Genomic DNA, 15,698 nt, shown 5'->3' with positions numbered 1-15,698 from the left:
CACTGAATGACATAGGCCAGTTGGAGCATTTCATTTTATTTCCATTCAATTATGTTTGACCATGGACCGTATATACACGGTCCATGGTTTGACGACCTAACAGATTGGATATATTGACTTAAAGCAACTTTCACGTCTTGAATTCTTGAAAAGCGATTCCAATTTTTTCCTAATCTGTCTTCTTTTCTTTCAGATTCATTTCCTAATTTCCATAACAGCAAACATTACCCATCTAACAGACAACCGGTTTGCTGCCCTCAACGCTTATGAGCCCGGTGAAGAGATGAGGAATTCAAAACATTCAGTCTTAGACACCAATATGTAATACGCTGGTTGGAGTTATATGTTATATATAATTTGTGCAATATTGTTGGGTGGTACGTTTATAAGACACTTTTAAAACCACAATGGAGAAAGAAAAGAAATAGCTAGTGAAATGATCAGTTGCATAGACCAACACATAATCTCCATTCTACATCATACACCATGTGTTCAACCATTCAAAAAAAAAAATCGCTAATGGAAAAGAATATATATGTTAAAAATGGGTGTTGGCCCAGTGTTCCGTCACTCTGAGCATTGGATTAATAAATTGAAAGAATGGATTAAGCATATTGGATCAAATTAAATTGATATTTTCTAAAGGAATGGATTTACTTGTACTGTTTTCTTCAAGACTGTAATATGTTTCTTTTTACTTTAAAAAGAAAAAAAAATATTTTTAATTATTTTGCTTTGTGCCTAGTTGTGGACCAAATTTTAGCTTTTTGTTTTTAGCTGCCTTGTGCTACTATGGGACTAATGAAGGGCAGCATATAATTAAAATTAGTGTCATGTGTCCGATTATCAGTGAATACATAATTATGACATTTAGGAAATTTTGGATAGTGAATTATGGTAACAATACTTCAAAAATCATTAATTAGCTTTTCTCTTTGTGTGCTCAACTTGTATATCAATTACCATCTTATTATGCAAAAAAAAAAAAAACTTTAATAAAAAAATTAATAATTAAAAAAAAAATGAATTGTCGGCCAACATGTAGTTTTAATTATTTAAATTTGTTACTCAGTACTTGATTAATACTCGATTTTAAACCACTGGGGAGCTCAGTTTTATGATTATGCTGTAGGAGTTATTTCCCTTGAAATGGGACCACCAGTCCACCATTCAGATAAAATTCTTCTATTGATAGATATTGCACTGGAATGGTCTTGACCATGAGCGTCTATTATTAGGCATTATTATGTCCTGTCTTTCCGTATTCCTATAAACACCTTATACAATTTTATAAATATAACAATTATTTTGAGGTTGGAACTGAATCTAATCACAATTAATGTTTTTCATGGTTTTGTTTTTAAAATTTCAAAACCTTCCTGTGCCATCTCTATATAGTACCCTATTGAGACATGTTTATTATTTCTTTCTTGTTCCTGTTTTTTTAAATGTGAGAAATTAGCTGGAGTTGTCTTAGTTTTGGTTATAATGATTTACAACAAAGTCACAATCAACAAAAAATCAAATGCTAGGAGGTTAAAGTTTGATTGGATGTGTATACCGTAATGAATTAATCGAAGAGTTATTGAAACTCTTGATTTGATCTTTAATGCCAGGTGGGTGACATGTAAACATGACTAGCATAATGACCTTTCAAGATAAATGCTCAAAATCTTTAAAATATTTCTCAATTTTTTTTTTAAATTTTTTTTTTAATAATTGTAAACTTGCAAATGTGTAGACCATTGAAAAAAAATGAAAGACAGGAAATGAATTTGCCAGAAAATTCTTGCCACTCACATTATTTCTAAACATAAACATTTCAGTATTAGGCCCTTATTGTAATGTTGAGAGAAAATTCATCAGCGATCTTTCAACTTAAGTTATTCAAAAGCAATAATATTCTAATCACCATTTTGTATTGTAAAATAAGTCTGACAAGTGGCAAGTCAGGAACAATATGGAGTTCCATTTTATAATATAAGAAAAAGTCGAAAAACACTATTTCATTTTTTTCTCATTTCATTATTTCTAGTCCATTTCATAAGTTAGTTATTATATATATAAATAATGAGATATTAATTTTTGTAAATGTTCAAGTTCATAATTAGCTCAATATGTTAGTAAGTTATTGCATTAATTACTAGTTTTACAGTAATTATTATAATATAATCATGTTTCATATTTTAACTGTATACTAAATACGATATAAAATGTGTTTTATTTTGTGCTATAAATGAATATCCATAAACAGGCCTATTATTATAAATCTTTGTATAAGTAGTCAATTTAAGTGTAGATTTTAATGCTTTTAAATATATGTTGTAATTACAAATTAGCTTTCATATATAAAATGCTTAATAGTGCATGTATATTATTAGTAACATCATGTAGCAAAATCATAATTAAACATCTAATTAAACCTCACTTTTGAAAAGGAAAATACTATAATTGTAGGTTATTTCTAGGAGTCGTATTCAAAGAGATCAATAAAAGTCAAAGGAAGGACTTTTTATATTATATCATGATCGGAACATAATATTCATAATGATAAACATCTAATTATTTTAATATAGTAACATCATGTTTTTAGAATTAATTTATGCACAAGTTTCGTCATCTAGTTTCTAGTAATTTGAATATTTACAAGAAGAACCTATGTAATATATGGAAGTATGATATCATGAAGAAAAAGAACTATATTCTAATATAATCATGTGTATATAATTATTACTATTAATAACAATTATAATATATTATTAAACTGTAGACAGGTCAAACTGTTCATTTTATATTCAAATTCATTTGTATGATATAGGACCATCTGAATATTATTTATGAATATTATCTCTAAGTCAATACCGTAGTAATTAATTGAGAAAAAACAATCAACGATTATCCCAAACGAATCGAAAGCTTTGATTAAATTGGTGACGGGATGCATGCAATCCATACACCTCTACTGAGTGCGCTAAAGGGAATTTCCCCACGCTAAAGGGAATTCCCCACACAGGACAGAGTAATCTTGGTTTCCCTAGATATACAATCACACAGCACACCACATATTTATATCCCTGCTACAAAAGCTTATTACCTGTAAACTATAAATTCTTGTTAAAAATATAGGATTAGAAGCTATGAAGTAAGTTTACAATTATAATGAACACTCATGAATGCTATGAGATCATTTAGACAAATATTTTGGATTATGTATCAGCAATTCTTAATTGTATTAGAGATAATATTTATTTTTCTATTATTAATACAATGTTGATTGTTATTGTTTTATTAGTAGTTAGTGTTGATTATGTAAATTCTTGTTAATGTTTGTGTAAATATGTCTCCATTAAAAACTATTACATAAAATTAATTAAAAATCTTATAAAATACAGAGTTATAGATATAGAATCGAAAAATTTGGAACAACTAGACCAAGAATACTCATTAACCATTTGTATCTGTTATTAGAAATGATAAAACTTGAATTATAGGTCTTAAAATGCAATTTGAGGATTGTATTAAAACTGGGCAAGTCTTCAATTTATATGCTCAGAAGACAATGTCTATGGTATGGTAGCTCAATTTCTTCCCAAATCATGGATCATATCTACAACAATTCCTTCAATAGGGCAATTGTGTCACTGCTTAAAATCATTATTTGGGTAAGCTTGCATCCAATGTCCAGATGAGTAAAATATTAATACATATTTTCTCTATTAGCACAATGATTGATAATTACTTTATATCACTGGTGGGGTTCTAATTCTAGTCGATTTATTTCAATCAACATATTGACATACAGGGAGGGATAAAAACTGAACAAAATTATTTTAAGAAGGTACATGTTTATTAATTAAGAAAATTATAATAATTATCAAAATACAATGAGGTATCTGAAAAAATGTTGTAAATAATGGCTGTCATGGTATTATGTCGGCAAAAATAATTTAAGATTCATGTTGGCATGTGTTTCTCCTATTATATTTTTTATTCATTGAGAGGTTCAGTTGTAAGTGTAAGTCTAAAGCCTATACATTCAAAGCCTAAAAACTGATAAATATTTTGATTGCAGGGATCTAGAATCCCACCAATGATAAAACTATGGTTAAATGTTATGTTTGCCTTTTATAATGTTAGCTTTTTATATGGTTTAAAAATCTGTTTCACTGTTTTTAATATTAATAGTGTTATATTAGTAGCCTATATATTTTATTATAAAACTAGTTACTCAGTTTGACATATTCTAAATTATTTTTACTGATATTAAAGTATTTTATAAAGGAATGAAGTTAATAAAATTTCAAATTTTGCAAATATGGTAAGGGATAGTTAGTTGAACAGCAGTAAAATATGATTCCAAAGTGGTCATTTAAGTAGATTTTGTTTTTCTGTGGGTTAATACTGAAAGACAGGGCATGGATTAAGAAGGAATCTGTGGGTATGGTAGGGGCTTATGGGGCCACATGCTAATTTTGTGCATAAAATACAAACATCAGGATATACCATGCTCTAGAAAGCACCATTTGCAGTATCATGCCAGGGATAAAGAATTCACACAATCCAGTCCATCCTTGCCAAAGAAACCAACCCTTTTATTTATACTTCATTCCTTTAAATTTGTCAATCATTCAATCTCTCCTACTCGACTCTAATCTCATGTTTACCTGTAATTCTACTGTGAACTTATCTTTCTCTCGAGATGGAAAGACATTTGCAGTGGCAAACACAGAATATTTGGTTAGGCCCACCCCTCCATGAAAATTTAGACATATTGGGGTGTCAGTGAGGATTTGTGGCGCAAGTGGACATGAACATAACATTCAGTTTCATCAGCCACAACCTAACTATACTGCAACCAACAAAAAGATCAAATTTATAGGTTTCACAGACAGAATATTACAAAAAAAAAAATTATACCTGAATCCGCCACTGGACATTTGAATATCATAATTAAAGACATTGAAGGATTTAACATCATCAACATAAAATAAAAACATGAGATATCAATTTGAAATTACATTTAGATCATGATTGGATTGTGGGTAAGATATGAACAAGAGTTGATATAAATTAATAATTCATTAAAGAGATTTGGTATTAGATTTTTAAAAGGCAAAAATAATTAAATTACCAAGAGTTTGTATCACTTTGAAAACAACAGATCTGAAGAAAAAAAAAATATAACTACTTCTTTATTGTTTATCAATCATCTCTTGTCAGTAAGGTTACTTCTTTAAAAAAAATTGTTTTTAGACAGAGAAAAGGAAGTTTAATTTACAGAGGACTTTAGAGCTTTGATTAATATTGGGAAAAAAAAAATCAATCAGCAAATTTTGTAAAAAATCTCTTTAATGTTGGTAGAATTCATGTCTTTTCTACAAATAATTTTAAAGCATGTTTATTGAATTTCACGATCAATTTTTATGAAGAAAATGTCTGTATTTTCCATCATCAAATTCTCGTTTGTAATATCTTTTTTATCTAGAATTTTGTCTTTTAAGTATGTGAAGTTGAAATAAATGTTTTCTAAAATTATTATCGATTTCTTTTGTTCAGGTTTCCAGTTCAGCAGGCATGTTGCAGTGGAGGTAGACTGCAAAGAATTTATAAATCTGTTTCATTTTATGGTCACGAACAATAAGACTCGTGCAAACCTTTACCTTAGAATTAGAAAAAAAGCTAAAAATGTGCGATTTTGGGTACAATCAAGGGCCGTAATCCAGGAAGTTACGGTCCGATATGCGCGAATACCGAAAGCAACCGAGATCTTTAGGTTATAAAGATATATTTTAAGTTTCATCTAAATCGGATAAAAATTGTTACCCCTAGAGGCTCCGCAACCTTGGTATTACATACTTTTACACTATTTGCGTACAAGGAGCGGCAATTTTGTCTGGCAGCTTCGCTCCGATTTTTACGAAATTCAAACTCAACCGTCATTAGGTGCAACGGTGATATATTGAACGGTTTTTAAAACAGGATAAAAATTGTAACCTCTAGAATGTCCACAAGCTAAAAACATGATTTTTCGTTCAACCAGGAGCCATAATCCAGGAACTTACGGTCCGATATACGCCAATATCGAAAGGAACCTAGAACGTTGGTTTATAAACAGACATTTTAAGTTTCATCAAAATCGGATGAAAATTGTGACCTCTACAGGGTCCACAAGCTAAAATCAGGAGCCATAACCAATGAAGTTAGTCATATACACGCCAATGTCGAAAGGAACCGAGATCTTTGGGATATAAACCCATATTTCAAGTTTTGTCAAAGTCGGATGAAAATTGTGACCTATAAAGTGTCCACATACAAAATGTGAATGGACGGACGTGTGAGACTGTGAGACGATACTATACGTCCACATGAAATGTGTGGGAGCATAAAATAAAAGGATCTTCTAGGTATTTGTTCAACTAAATTTATAATGGTACACTTTCCGAAAAAAAACCTTTGAAAATGAAATGGGGTTTAACGTCCTATTGATCTGCTCCGACTGGGCTGATGAAGACAGACATTCTAATACGCAATACAGTGTGCTATGAGGGAAAGTTTGCCCAGACAGCGGCGCTACGGCCTGCTATTATATCGAATTCCAACTGCCAAGTTTTCGTTTACGTACATCCCAATGTGTACACGGAACCTCAGATTTTTCGTCCCATTCGAACGAAGCTACATTGTCCTTGACATGCCCTCCGTCCTGCACTACTGACAAGGGAGAATGAGGCCGGTTAGCAAGTCAAAATCTTACGGAGCCACACCGGGCACGTGGCGGGTTTACCCGGGGGGGTTGGATGGCCGAATGGTTAGCACGTGCGCTGTATGATACGGTCTGTCATTGAGTCAACTGGCGGGGTTTCGATTCCCCGGTTGTACGTGGCAAGGAGTAGGGTCGCCTGTCCAATCTCGTGGGTTTTCTCTGGGTCCTCCCACCGCTAAAGACCCCTACGCGCAAGAGAATTATTAAAATAAAATTGAACCATGTGTTAGTCCCGAAATGACCTAGTTTGTGTCGAGTGGACGTTAAACCCTAATTCTCTCTCCCTCTCTTACCCACTATTGAAGATTTGTGCCATTAATGTCATCTGTGGAATCTAAATGACATTTTTTTAACTTCAATCACGATGTTGAATTGTGTTTCTGACTCTGTACCTTCATACTTATTTCGACCCCTATTTTGGAATTATTTTTAAAATCTCAAAACTGGAAAAACTATATGTTCTCTTATCGTCAAAGATCTATTCTTGCAAACCACATTTGTTTTCCCAAGATTATGTTTTTTGGGTTTCATCGCCAAACATCGTAAGATAAAATATGGTGAAAAATACATAAAGGGGGTTTTAACCTTTTTCTTTGTGTATACTTAATGGTTCAACAACCACTTCCACATGGGTTAAGATAACAGTTTTAATTCTCAATACCACTCTTGATGTAACTGAATAATATGTCCCAATCTTTATTCTTGTCATCAAATTGCACTATTTTACAATATTCCAATTAATTGATGATACAAATTTCATCTTAACACACCTAATTTTAAAAAAATGGAAAAATTCAACTAAATGATTTGAAAAGTCTTACGTAAAGCTTTTCAAATGTGACTTGGATTTAAAAATATTTTTGAACCCTCTGGACAAGTAAAATAGGATTTAATGGATAATTTACACAACAGGTAGGACACTAACACATCTAGTACTTAGAATAAGGCTATTTTTTATTTTCTGGGGCTGTCAAGCCAGCAAGTGTTATTGTCCCTTTAAGGACCACTGCAGAATTCGTCATAGGTCAGGAGGTGTAAATAGGGCTATGGCACGTGATTGTGGGCTAGCCCCGTTTACATCGCGTCTTAGTCCCATTTACATCTTGTGACCTATGACCAAATATGCAGTGGGTCTTAAACTTTTAGACCTGGGCCCTGTTTCACGAAATTTTAACTAAAGATAAAATCTAAATTTTAGTAGATACTTCAATTTTGATTGGCTAAGCACTAAAATCAATCTAATATTATCCAATCAAATTACTAAAATTTGGATTTTATCTTAGTTAAAATTTCGTGAAACAGGACCCAGATCCTTCCACCGGGGAAGATTTAAGTTTAGTCCATGGGAAACAACTCCTGCAGGAGGCAGACAAACTTCAACTTCAAATGTTAATTTTGGTCCCTTTGCCCGGCTATGAGTTAGGCTGAACGCTTATCACTACGGGGCAACCAATGGTCATGTTTTTGCTCCAGATTTTGCATGTCGTTGACCAGTGACATGGCATACTATTACATACTTTTAGAATATTTGCATTCGTGGAGCGGCAATTTTCACTAAACTCGAACTCAACCGTCTTTTTGGTGTCACATACCTTTTTTTTTTATATCAGATGAAAATTGTGACCTCTAGAGGGAACAAGCTAAAAACGTAATTTTTCATACAATCAGGGGCCATAATCCAGGAAGTTACAGTCCGATATGCACCGATATCCAAAGGACTGAGATCTTTGGGTTATAAGCATACATTTTAAGTTTCAAAATAAAATAAAAATTTTGAGCTATAGAGTGTCCACAAACAAATTGCGGTAGACTGACTGACATGGGCGATGATAATATACGTCTACATGAAATGAGAGCCATAAATATCTTGAAGGGGGTTGACCACTTTGATTTCTATACATGTACATGTAAATGCATTCATGACTCAATGTGGGAAATCCCTCGAAATAACTACTCTGTTGCACATAAAATAGTCTTCAGAGCTACGATATGCATATTGACACTATTAAAACAGTTTTTCAAGTTGTAAAAATATTGAATGGTGCAAAGTTTAATTAAGGTTCAAGTAGTGAAGTATTCTATTAATATTGTCCAACCCTACCATTTGCACTATATATAACCCAAAGTCCACGTCTTGGGCTTACAACATACTTATGGAAGAAGTATTAATAGAAATCCTTAGCTGTTTAGCTAATCCAACTTGACCAGATAGAAATAGACTTATAAACTTTTCACACAAATTTTCTAGTGACAGAATGGTCACCACCAATAAAATTCTATTTTTTCTAGATATTGGGTTAGGCTAATGAACACCAGGACTAGACAAGTTTCTTTAAAATATTGCATGATATTCAGTGCTAATTTTTCATTCTATGAGGTTTCTTGAAGATTTGGCTCCTCATAGAAAGCTTGTGCATCCAATACAGGGATTATTCCCCCAACCAACCCTTTGTCCAAATTGACATCTTTTACAATGATGCCATTGGTTGATAAATAAGCACAAATAAATGTTTTTGATATTTTTTTATTTTTGTTAACTTAATCGCTCTCAACATTCACAGATTCTTTACCTGAAAGTAAAAAAAAAACAACAATAAATTTATATGTTGTGCAATTTTCCACTGAAATACCATCAAAAAATTTAATATCTTCTATGAGACTGAAAATAGCTTATTTTTATTTCTATTGTTATGAAAGTAAAGGAGTAGCACTCCTGCTGATAATTTTGACTGTCAGACAGTAATTCTCGCTAGGCCGCTACAGTCACTGATAAGGATGACATCGATGCGACTTAACGAGTCCCAATATTAACTTTTTTGTTCTGTGAAATTAAATTCTAAAACATTTTTTTTCATTTATTAGAAAAATAAAGACGTTTGAATTATTTGTAGGTAAAAATCATTTCCTATTTAGTGTAAATGGGTATTAAAATTCACCATTTAGCCCGAATCAGTAACGTCTTATGTAAACAATGCAGTCTTATGTAAACAATGCACGCGCTATTGAGCCAATGATTGACACCGCGTGATGTGATATCACATGTCGAAACGGTCATCGTTACAGAGATATTAAACGATCTCTGGGAAACAGATTGAGTAATTCTTTTATGTATACCGTACACATCAATTTAATCACGGACAGAACCTCGGTGTTTTGTCCAGTCCGAAACACAAGGCAGACTTTCTGTGTCAGCAAATAGGAATGTGGTGTGAAAAAAAACAACCTAGCAAGTTCTTGGAATCCAATACTTAAACTGCTCTAATACTGTACCATGACCCCTACAGTCTAATAATAGCATTTTGTTTCTATTTTAGTTTGTTTACAACACTTCATGTTAATCAATAGGTATTTCTGTTTAGGGCACATTGATTATGAACAAATTCTGATGTTCACAACCAGTGATACAGTAATTCCACGAAATCTTTTAAATAGCTTTTACTATTCAGGTATTTGATTGTCCAGGGCTTGCCACGAGCAAATTGGAGGCGAGTAGATGACTACTCACGCAAATATAGACTTGCGCGGGTGAGGCGAGTACATGTATTTACTCACGCAGAATGATGTGCGTGAGTAACATTTAAATTTCATTTGCCTAACGGCAATGCTCTTGTCACTTCGGTGGAAGCGGACGTTGAATAAAGCTATTTCACACACAATGGCAATGCGGGATCGAAGGAATTGCTATAGAAACGACAACATCCGCTCAATTTTTGATTATCCAGACACGGCAAAGGACATCCGCTTAAAAACCGCCTGGCAGTACGCGTCTCAAAGTATTTTTAGTAACAACAGGTGGCACTTAAAAGACACGCCGCGTGCACAATAGTGCATCAATATGAAGGCATACAAATTGTTTACGGCTTTTTTATTACGATATTCCATTATTTCTGATTAAATTATTTTTTATATTTGCGCGAGTACTTAATCACTCACGTAAATTTGGTTTTACGCGACCGTAGCGTGCGCGCGAGTAATTACTCGCGTCTCGTGGCAAGCCCTGATTGTCTAATCAAGGTCAAAAGTACTATTAAGCTGTCATCAAAGGCCCAGAATGCACTTTCTCAAACACTTATTTAGGTGTTAAAAGAATAACCATTAGAATATGACAATTATGTGTAGTATAAATCTTACCAGAGAAGTCTGTGCATGGTACATATGTAACTAGCGTATACAATCTGTGAACAGAATCTTCATCTTCATTACGTTTTCGTGCTAATCTTACTCGTACTCGGAATGGTACACTCCTACAAATACAAAAATAATTTAAATCATTTAATAAATTCAAATCATAATCTCTAATTACATGACTTGTATCTATTCACTTGATTTAATAGTAGTAATTTAAAACATTTAATAAATTCAAATCATAATCTCTAATTACATGACTTGTATCTATTCACTTGATTTAATAGTAGTTTCTTTGTTACGATGTATTCGTGTCACATCCTTGAGTCTTATCTTTCGATTTTTGTGAGGTGAAGTTCTCCTGTGCTTACTATGTTTTGACAAATAATTAGGATGTTTTAATATTAAAAATACCAACTCAGACAAGGCTGAAACTTAAAGTGTGAAATTTCATAGAAAAACTCAAAACGTCTCATCATCATCATTGGTACAATTTGCTCGACCACAAAATTATAACATTATGACCAATATTAAAAAATTAATATGAATAAATATTTAGTTTCCATTTTAAAGCATGATGGCATAATGCTCGACTGAAAATTATTGGTCCATAATTACAATAGTTGATCAACTCTATGGTACTGTGATAGCTTACTTTTTGGCTGTTAAAAGAGTTCAGAAGAAAGAACTTGGTAGATCCGGTACTTACTAGAGAAAAATGTGGTGGTAATCATGTTACGGTACAATCAAATCAATTAACACTTATCTGAGCAAATTAAACTAAATGTATGGTCCAACACTGAACTGGTTGTGGAATGCATGTGTCATTATGACTGAACTATGTTGAGGAATGTATGTTATACTGCAGTGTTATTAGTGCAATCATACATATGTGTCAGTTGTAGCATGCTAGAATGATTATTTAGCTTCCAATAAAATAACAAATTATACAATCTATAATCCCATGTAAAAAGTTTTCATATGATTAAGACAAGCCTGTTTATTTTAAAACAGATGTTAATTTGTGATCAAACTGTGTATATAAATAACACATTAAAATTCTACCAACTCAGACAAGGCTGAAACTTAAAGTGTGAAATTTCATAGAAAAACTCAAAACATCTCATCATCATCATTGGTAGAATATTATATGTTAACAAGAAAATCCAAAATTCATTCTTGGATAATTTTCTAAATTCAGTGTAAATAACTATGTACATGGATGGCAGTAATATTTTTATACGAGTTGATTTTAAATAAAGAAATAAATCAAGAGCACTCGCCAACTGTGAAAGATTAAATTTATCAACACAGGATGTTTTGGATATATCTGTTATTAGAATAACAAGCCAACAGTGAGGCTGATGTCCCCCGCAGAAATCCCAAAATAAATAGATGACACATATTAATCGCACATTTATTTTTTTCAAAAGTTTCGAGCAATCAAACTACACACCAAGTTTCATCACTCTATCAGATATAGAATCAAGATTATCTTGTCCCAAAGCATCGACCAATGAAATTGATTAGCTCTACTTAGCTTTAGCTTGAAATGTTAATCATTGAAATCAGTCAAGACATTCACCTAATGAACATCTACATTAGGTTTAAAGTTTAAACATTCTACCTCAATTAAAAGCAGAGTTTTTATGTTCCAAAGTCTTGACCAATCAAATTGCTTATCGCTCCTTAGCCCAGGCAGAAAATTCGTACAATCGAACTTAGTCAAGGTAATGATATAATGAATCTATATTCAGAGTTTCACCGCTCTCACTTCATTATAACCAAAGTTATCGTGCCCCTAAAGCATAAACCAATCAGATTGCTTATCTCTGCCTACCGTAAACAGAGAATGTTTATAATCGAACTCCATCAAGGCATTGACCCAATAAAACACCTACACCAAGTTTGAACATTCTAGCTCAATTAGGAGAGTTATTGTGTTCCAAAAATCTTGGCCAATCAAATTGCTTATCGCTCTGCTTACCCTGGGCAGAAAATGCTCATTATCGAACTTAGTCAAGGTATTGATGTAATGAAACTATACACCAAGTTTCATCACTCTCACTTAATTAGAACTAAAGTTATCGTGTCCCAAAGCATCAACCAATCAAATTGCTTATCTCCGCTTACCCTAAGCGAAAAATGCTCATCTTCGAACTCCATCAAGGTATTGACCTAATAAACACCTACACCAAGTTTGAACATTCTAGCTCAATTAGAAAGTTATTGTGTCCCAAAAAGTGTGACGGACAGACAGACGGACAGATGGACGGACAAAAGGCGGGGGACAATTACTGTGACCTGCTGGAGATTTTAGATGTGTATTGAAAGTAATGTGAGCTGCTAGAGATCAAGATTAACGGCTTATTGTGACCTGTAGTACTCTACTCTAACATGATAGCTGAGTTTATCAGTCAGTGATTAGTATTATTGTTACCATTATCACATTAAATTATTTTACTTTTAGGAGGGTTGTTGAGGTTAACAAATACCAGATATAACTGACTTATGCAATCAATCTGTACTGTTCTAGTACAAACATTTTGGGTGCAGAAAAAAACTTATGCATTTGTCAATCTCATAAGAAAAAAGCCCCAAAAAACAAGATATAAAAAAAACATAAAGACTGCTCTACATGCATCAACAAGTACTGTAAACTTCATATAAGTCGGATCTAAATGGACTGACCAATTTTATCCCAGTTACACAAAGATCTGTTTAGCCGAAGACCTAGTTCACCTCTGAACACAGGTCTCATTATCGAAATAAAATCAGTTCCCAGTCAATTTTATTGGGCATATTTTTACTGTAAACGGTTGTGTGTCAGTCTTTGTGAACGCCTGAACAATGTAAAGGAACATTTTAGTGAGAAAATAAGACCTTGCTTACCTCGCTAGAGTCAGTATTGTGCAACACAACATGCTGTTAAAAATCCGTCCCCTTCTGCTAAACATTGAGGTCTAGATGTGGGGTGGCGTACAGATTTACGTGGCTTAGCCATATAAGACAAGACGAAATTTAGGTAAGCTCGGGTGGGGAAAAATTAGAATCACTGAAAAGCTGAGAAACTTCAGTCAATCATTGCTTTGCCTAGCCCAATTACAATCAAATTTTTTCAAAAATTCCAATTACGTTTCGTCTTATATAGCCGAGTTGCGCAAATTTGTGCGCTGCCTGTATTTCGATTTTAATGACGTCAGCCAGGCCGTATTTTTAACAGCATGTTGTGAACATACTGCTGATCCGTCTTAGGCGAAGGAAAAAAGCCGGAATTAGATCAAATGGACAGAACATTTTGATCAGAGTTAAGCGAAGATCCGAATTACGCTCAGAAATTTAATAAGAACATGCAGGATCAAAGGGTTCAAGGGATTTTATCAGAGTTGAGCGAAGATCCGACTTATGCGAGGTTTACTGTATTACCCAAATTTAAAACTATTGTATTGCGGAATTGGGATTGGAATGTGTGCAAAAACTTGAAGCCTAAGTCATCAAATACCAACTCAGACAAGGCTGAAACTTAAAGTGTGAAATTTCATAGAAAAACTCAAAACATCTCATCATCATCATTGGTAAATGATTTGTTGTCTGAAAAATTTGTAGGTCAGTGTTTGTGTGTCCATGTGTATTTTTTATTACTATTACCAGAAAGAAAATGAAATGGGGTTTAACATCTTACTGTTTTGCTCAAACTGGGCTAATGAGGGAAATTTTGCCCGGACAGCGGCGCTTTGGACAACTTATATCGAATTCCAATTGCCAAGGGATCTTTTATGCGCACTCCAATGTGTACATGGAGCCTGAATATTTCGCCCCTTCCGAACTACTAGACAGCTGTCAGGCCCTTCGTCCTGCACCACTGACAAGGAGGAAACCACGGCAGAAAATCTTGAACTTTCTCGGTCAACACCGGGAGTGAAACCCACAACCTAGAGGATAGCCAGCCAAAGTTTTACCCACTTAGCCAATGTGGCTCCTAACCAGAAAGAACTAAAGTCAATATCTATATGCCATACCTTACACCCTTGCTCCATATGTATTTATTTAATCTTGTGTCCACTCGAACATCTGGGGTTTTCATCATTTTAAGAGCAAATTTTCTTATTTCTTTGATAGCTCTTGGAGCTTTCCTTTTGCAGGAACTGAAAAAGCAAATAAGCAATTAGCAACTGCTAATCATATGACAAAATGCAAACTTTCAAAATTCAAACAGTAAAAAATACCTTATTCCTAGCATATCAACACTAATCAATAACCTAACACTAATCAATAACCTAACAGGAAAGTCTTGTAGTACTTGAAAGTCTAAATGGACAGTTGAATATATTGGTTTGTCGAGAAACAGACCTGTTGTTTAATACTAATGGTAGTTTTGTAAACTTACTTTTCAAGCATAGAAAAATAATTTACATCTGATTAGCCTTTATAAAGACAAGTTAAACCCATACCTGATGATGTCATAATCATCCATAATCAAATATTGACTGCCAAGACTTTGTTTGAATGTAGCAATTTTCAGTTCCACTATTTTATGAGTTAATTCTGGTGAACCAGTTATAATCTATGCTATATAAGTTTATGTTTTTGATCGGTATTCAGTATAAGGCTTTATGCCACTGCTTGCTTTGTTTGAGAGATGTTTTTTGTTCAGAACATACTTACACGCCATGAATATATTTGTGAAGGTGAATTGTCACCTCTCGGGTGATAACCTCATTAGCAACGGACTTCTTTTTATCCTTCTTGTCACGAGGTGCCATGACTGAAAATAATCAAAAATCATTATCCCACCAAGATGCAATTTCATTTT

General features: G+C 33.3%; 1 protein-coding gene across 7 annotated transcripts in view; it reads left to right on the top strand.

The window, feature by feature from the left end:
- Positions 1-5,535, top strand: part of LOC126831174 (uncharacterized) — a 112,291-nt gene extending 106,756 nt beyond the window's left edge. For all 7 annotated transcript variants that reach the window (XM_050561877.2, XM_050561881.2, XM_050561882.2 and 4 more), the window contains exon 7: positions 194-5,535. In XM_050561877.2, the coding sequence (XP_050417834.1) occupies positions 194-325 (132 nt within the window). In that variant the 3' untranslated portion in view covers positions 326-5,535. The remainder of the gene's footprint in view (positions 1-193) is intronic.
- The last annotated feature ends 10,163 nt before the right edge of the window (positions 5,536-15,698 follow it).

This window comes from Patella vulgata, chromosome 8, assembly GCF_932274485.2.
Source record: "Patella vulgata chromosome 8, xgPatVulg1.2, whole genome shotgun sequence".
NCBI classification, from domain to species: domain Eukaryota; kingdom Metazoa; phylum Mollusca; class Gastropoda; family Patellidae; genus Patella; species Patella vulgata.
Note: the sequence above shows the minus strand (reverse complement) of the source record. Positions and strands in the feature narration are given on the sequence as shown.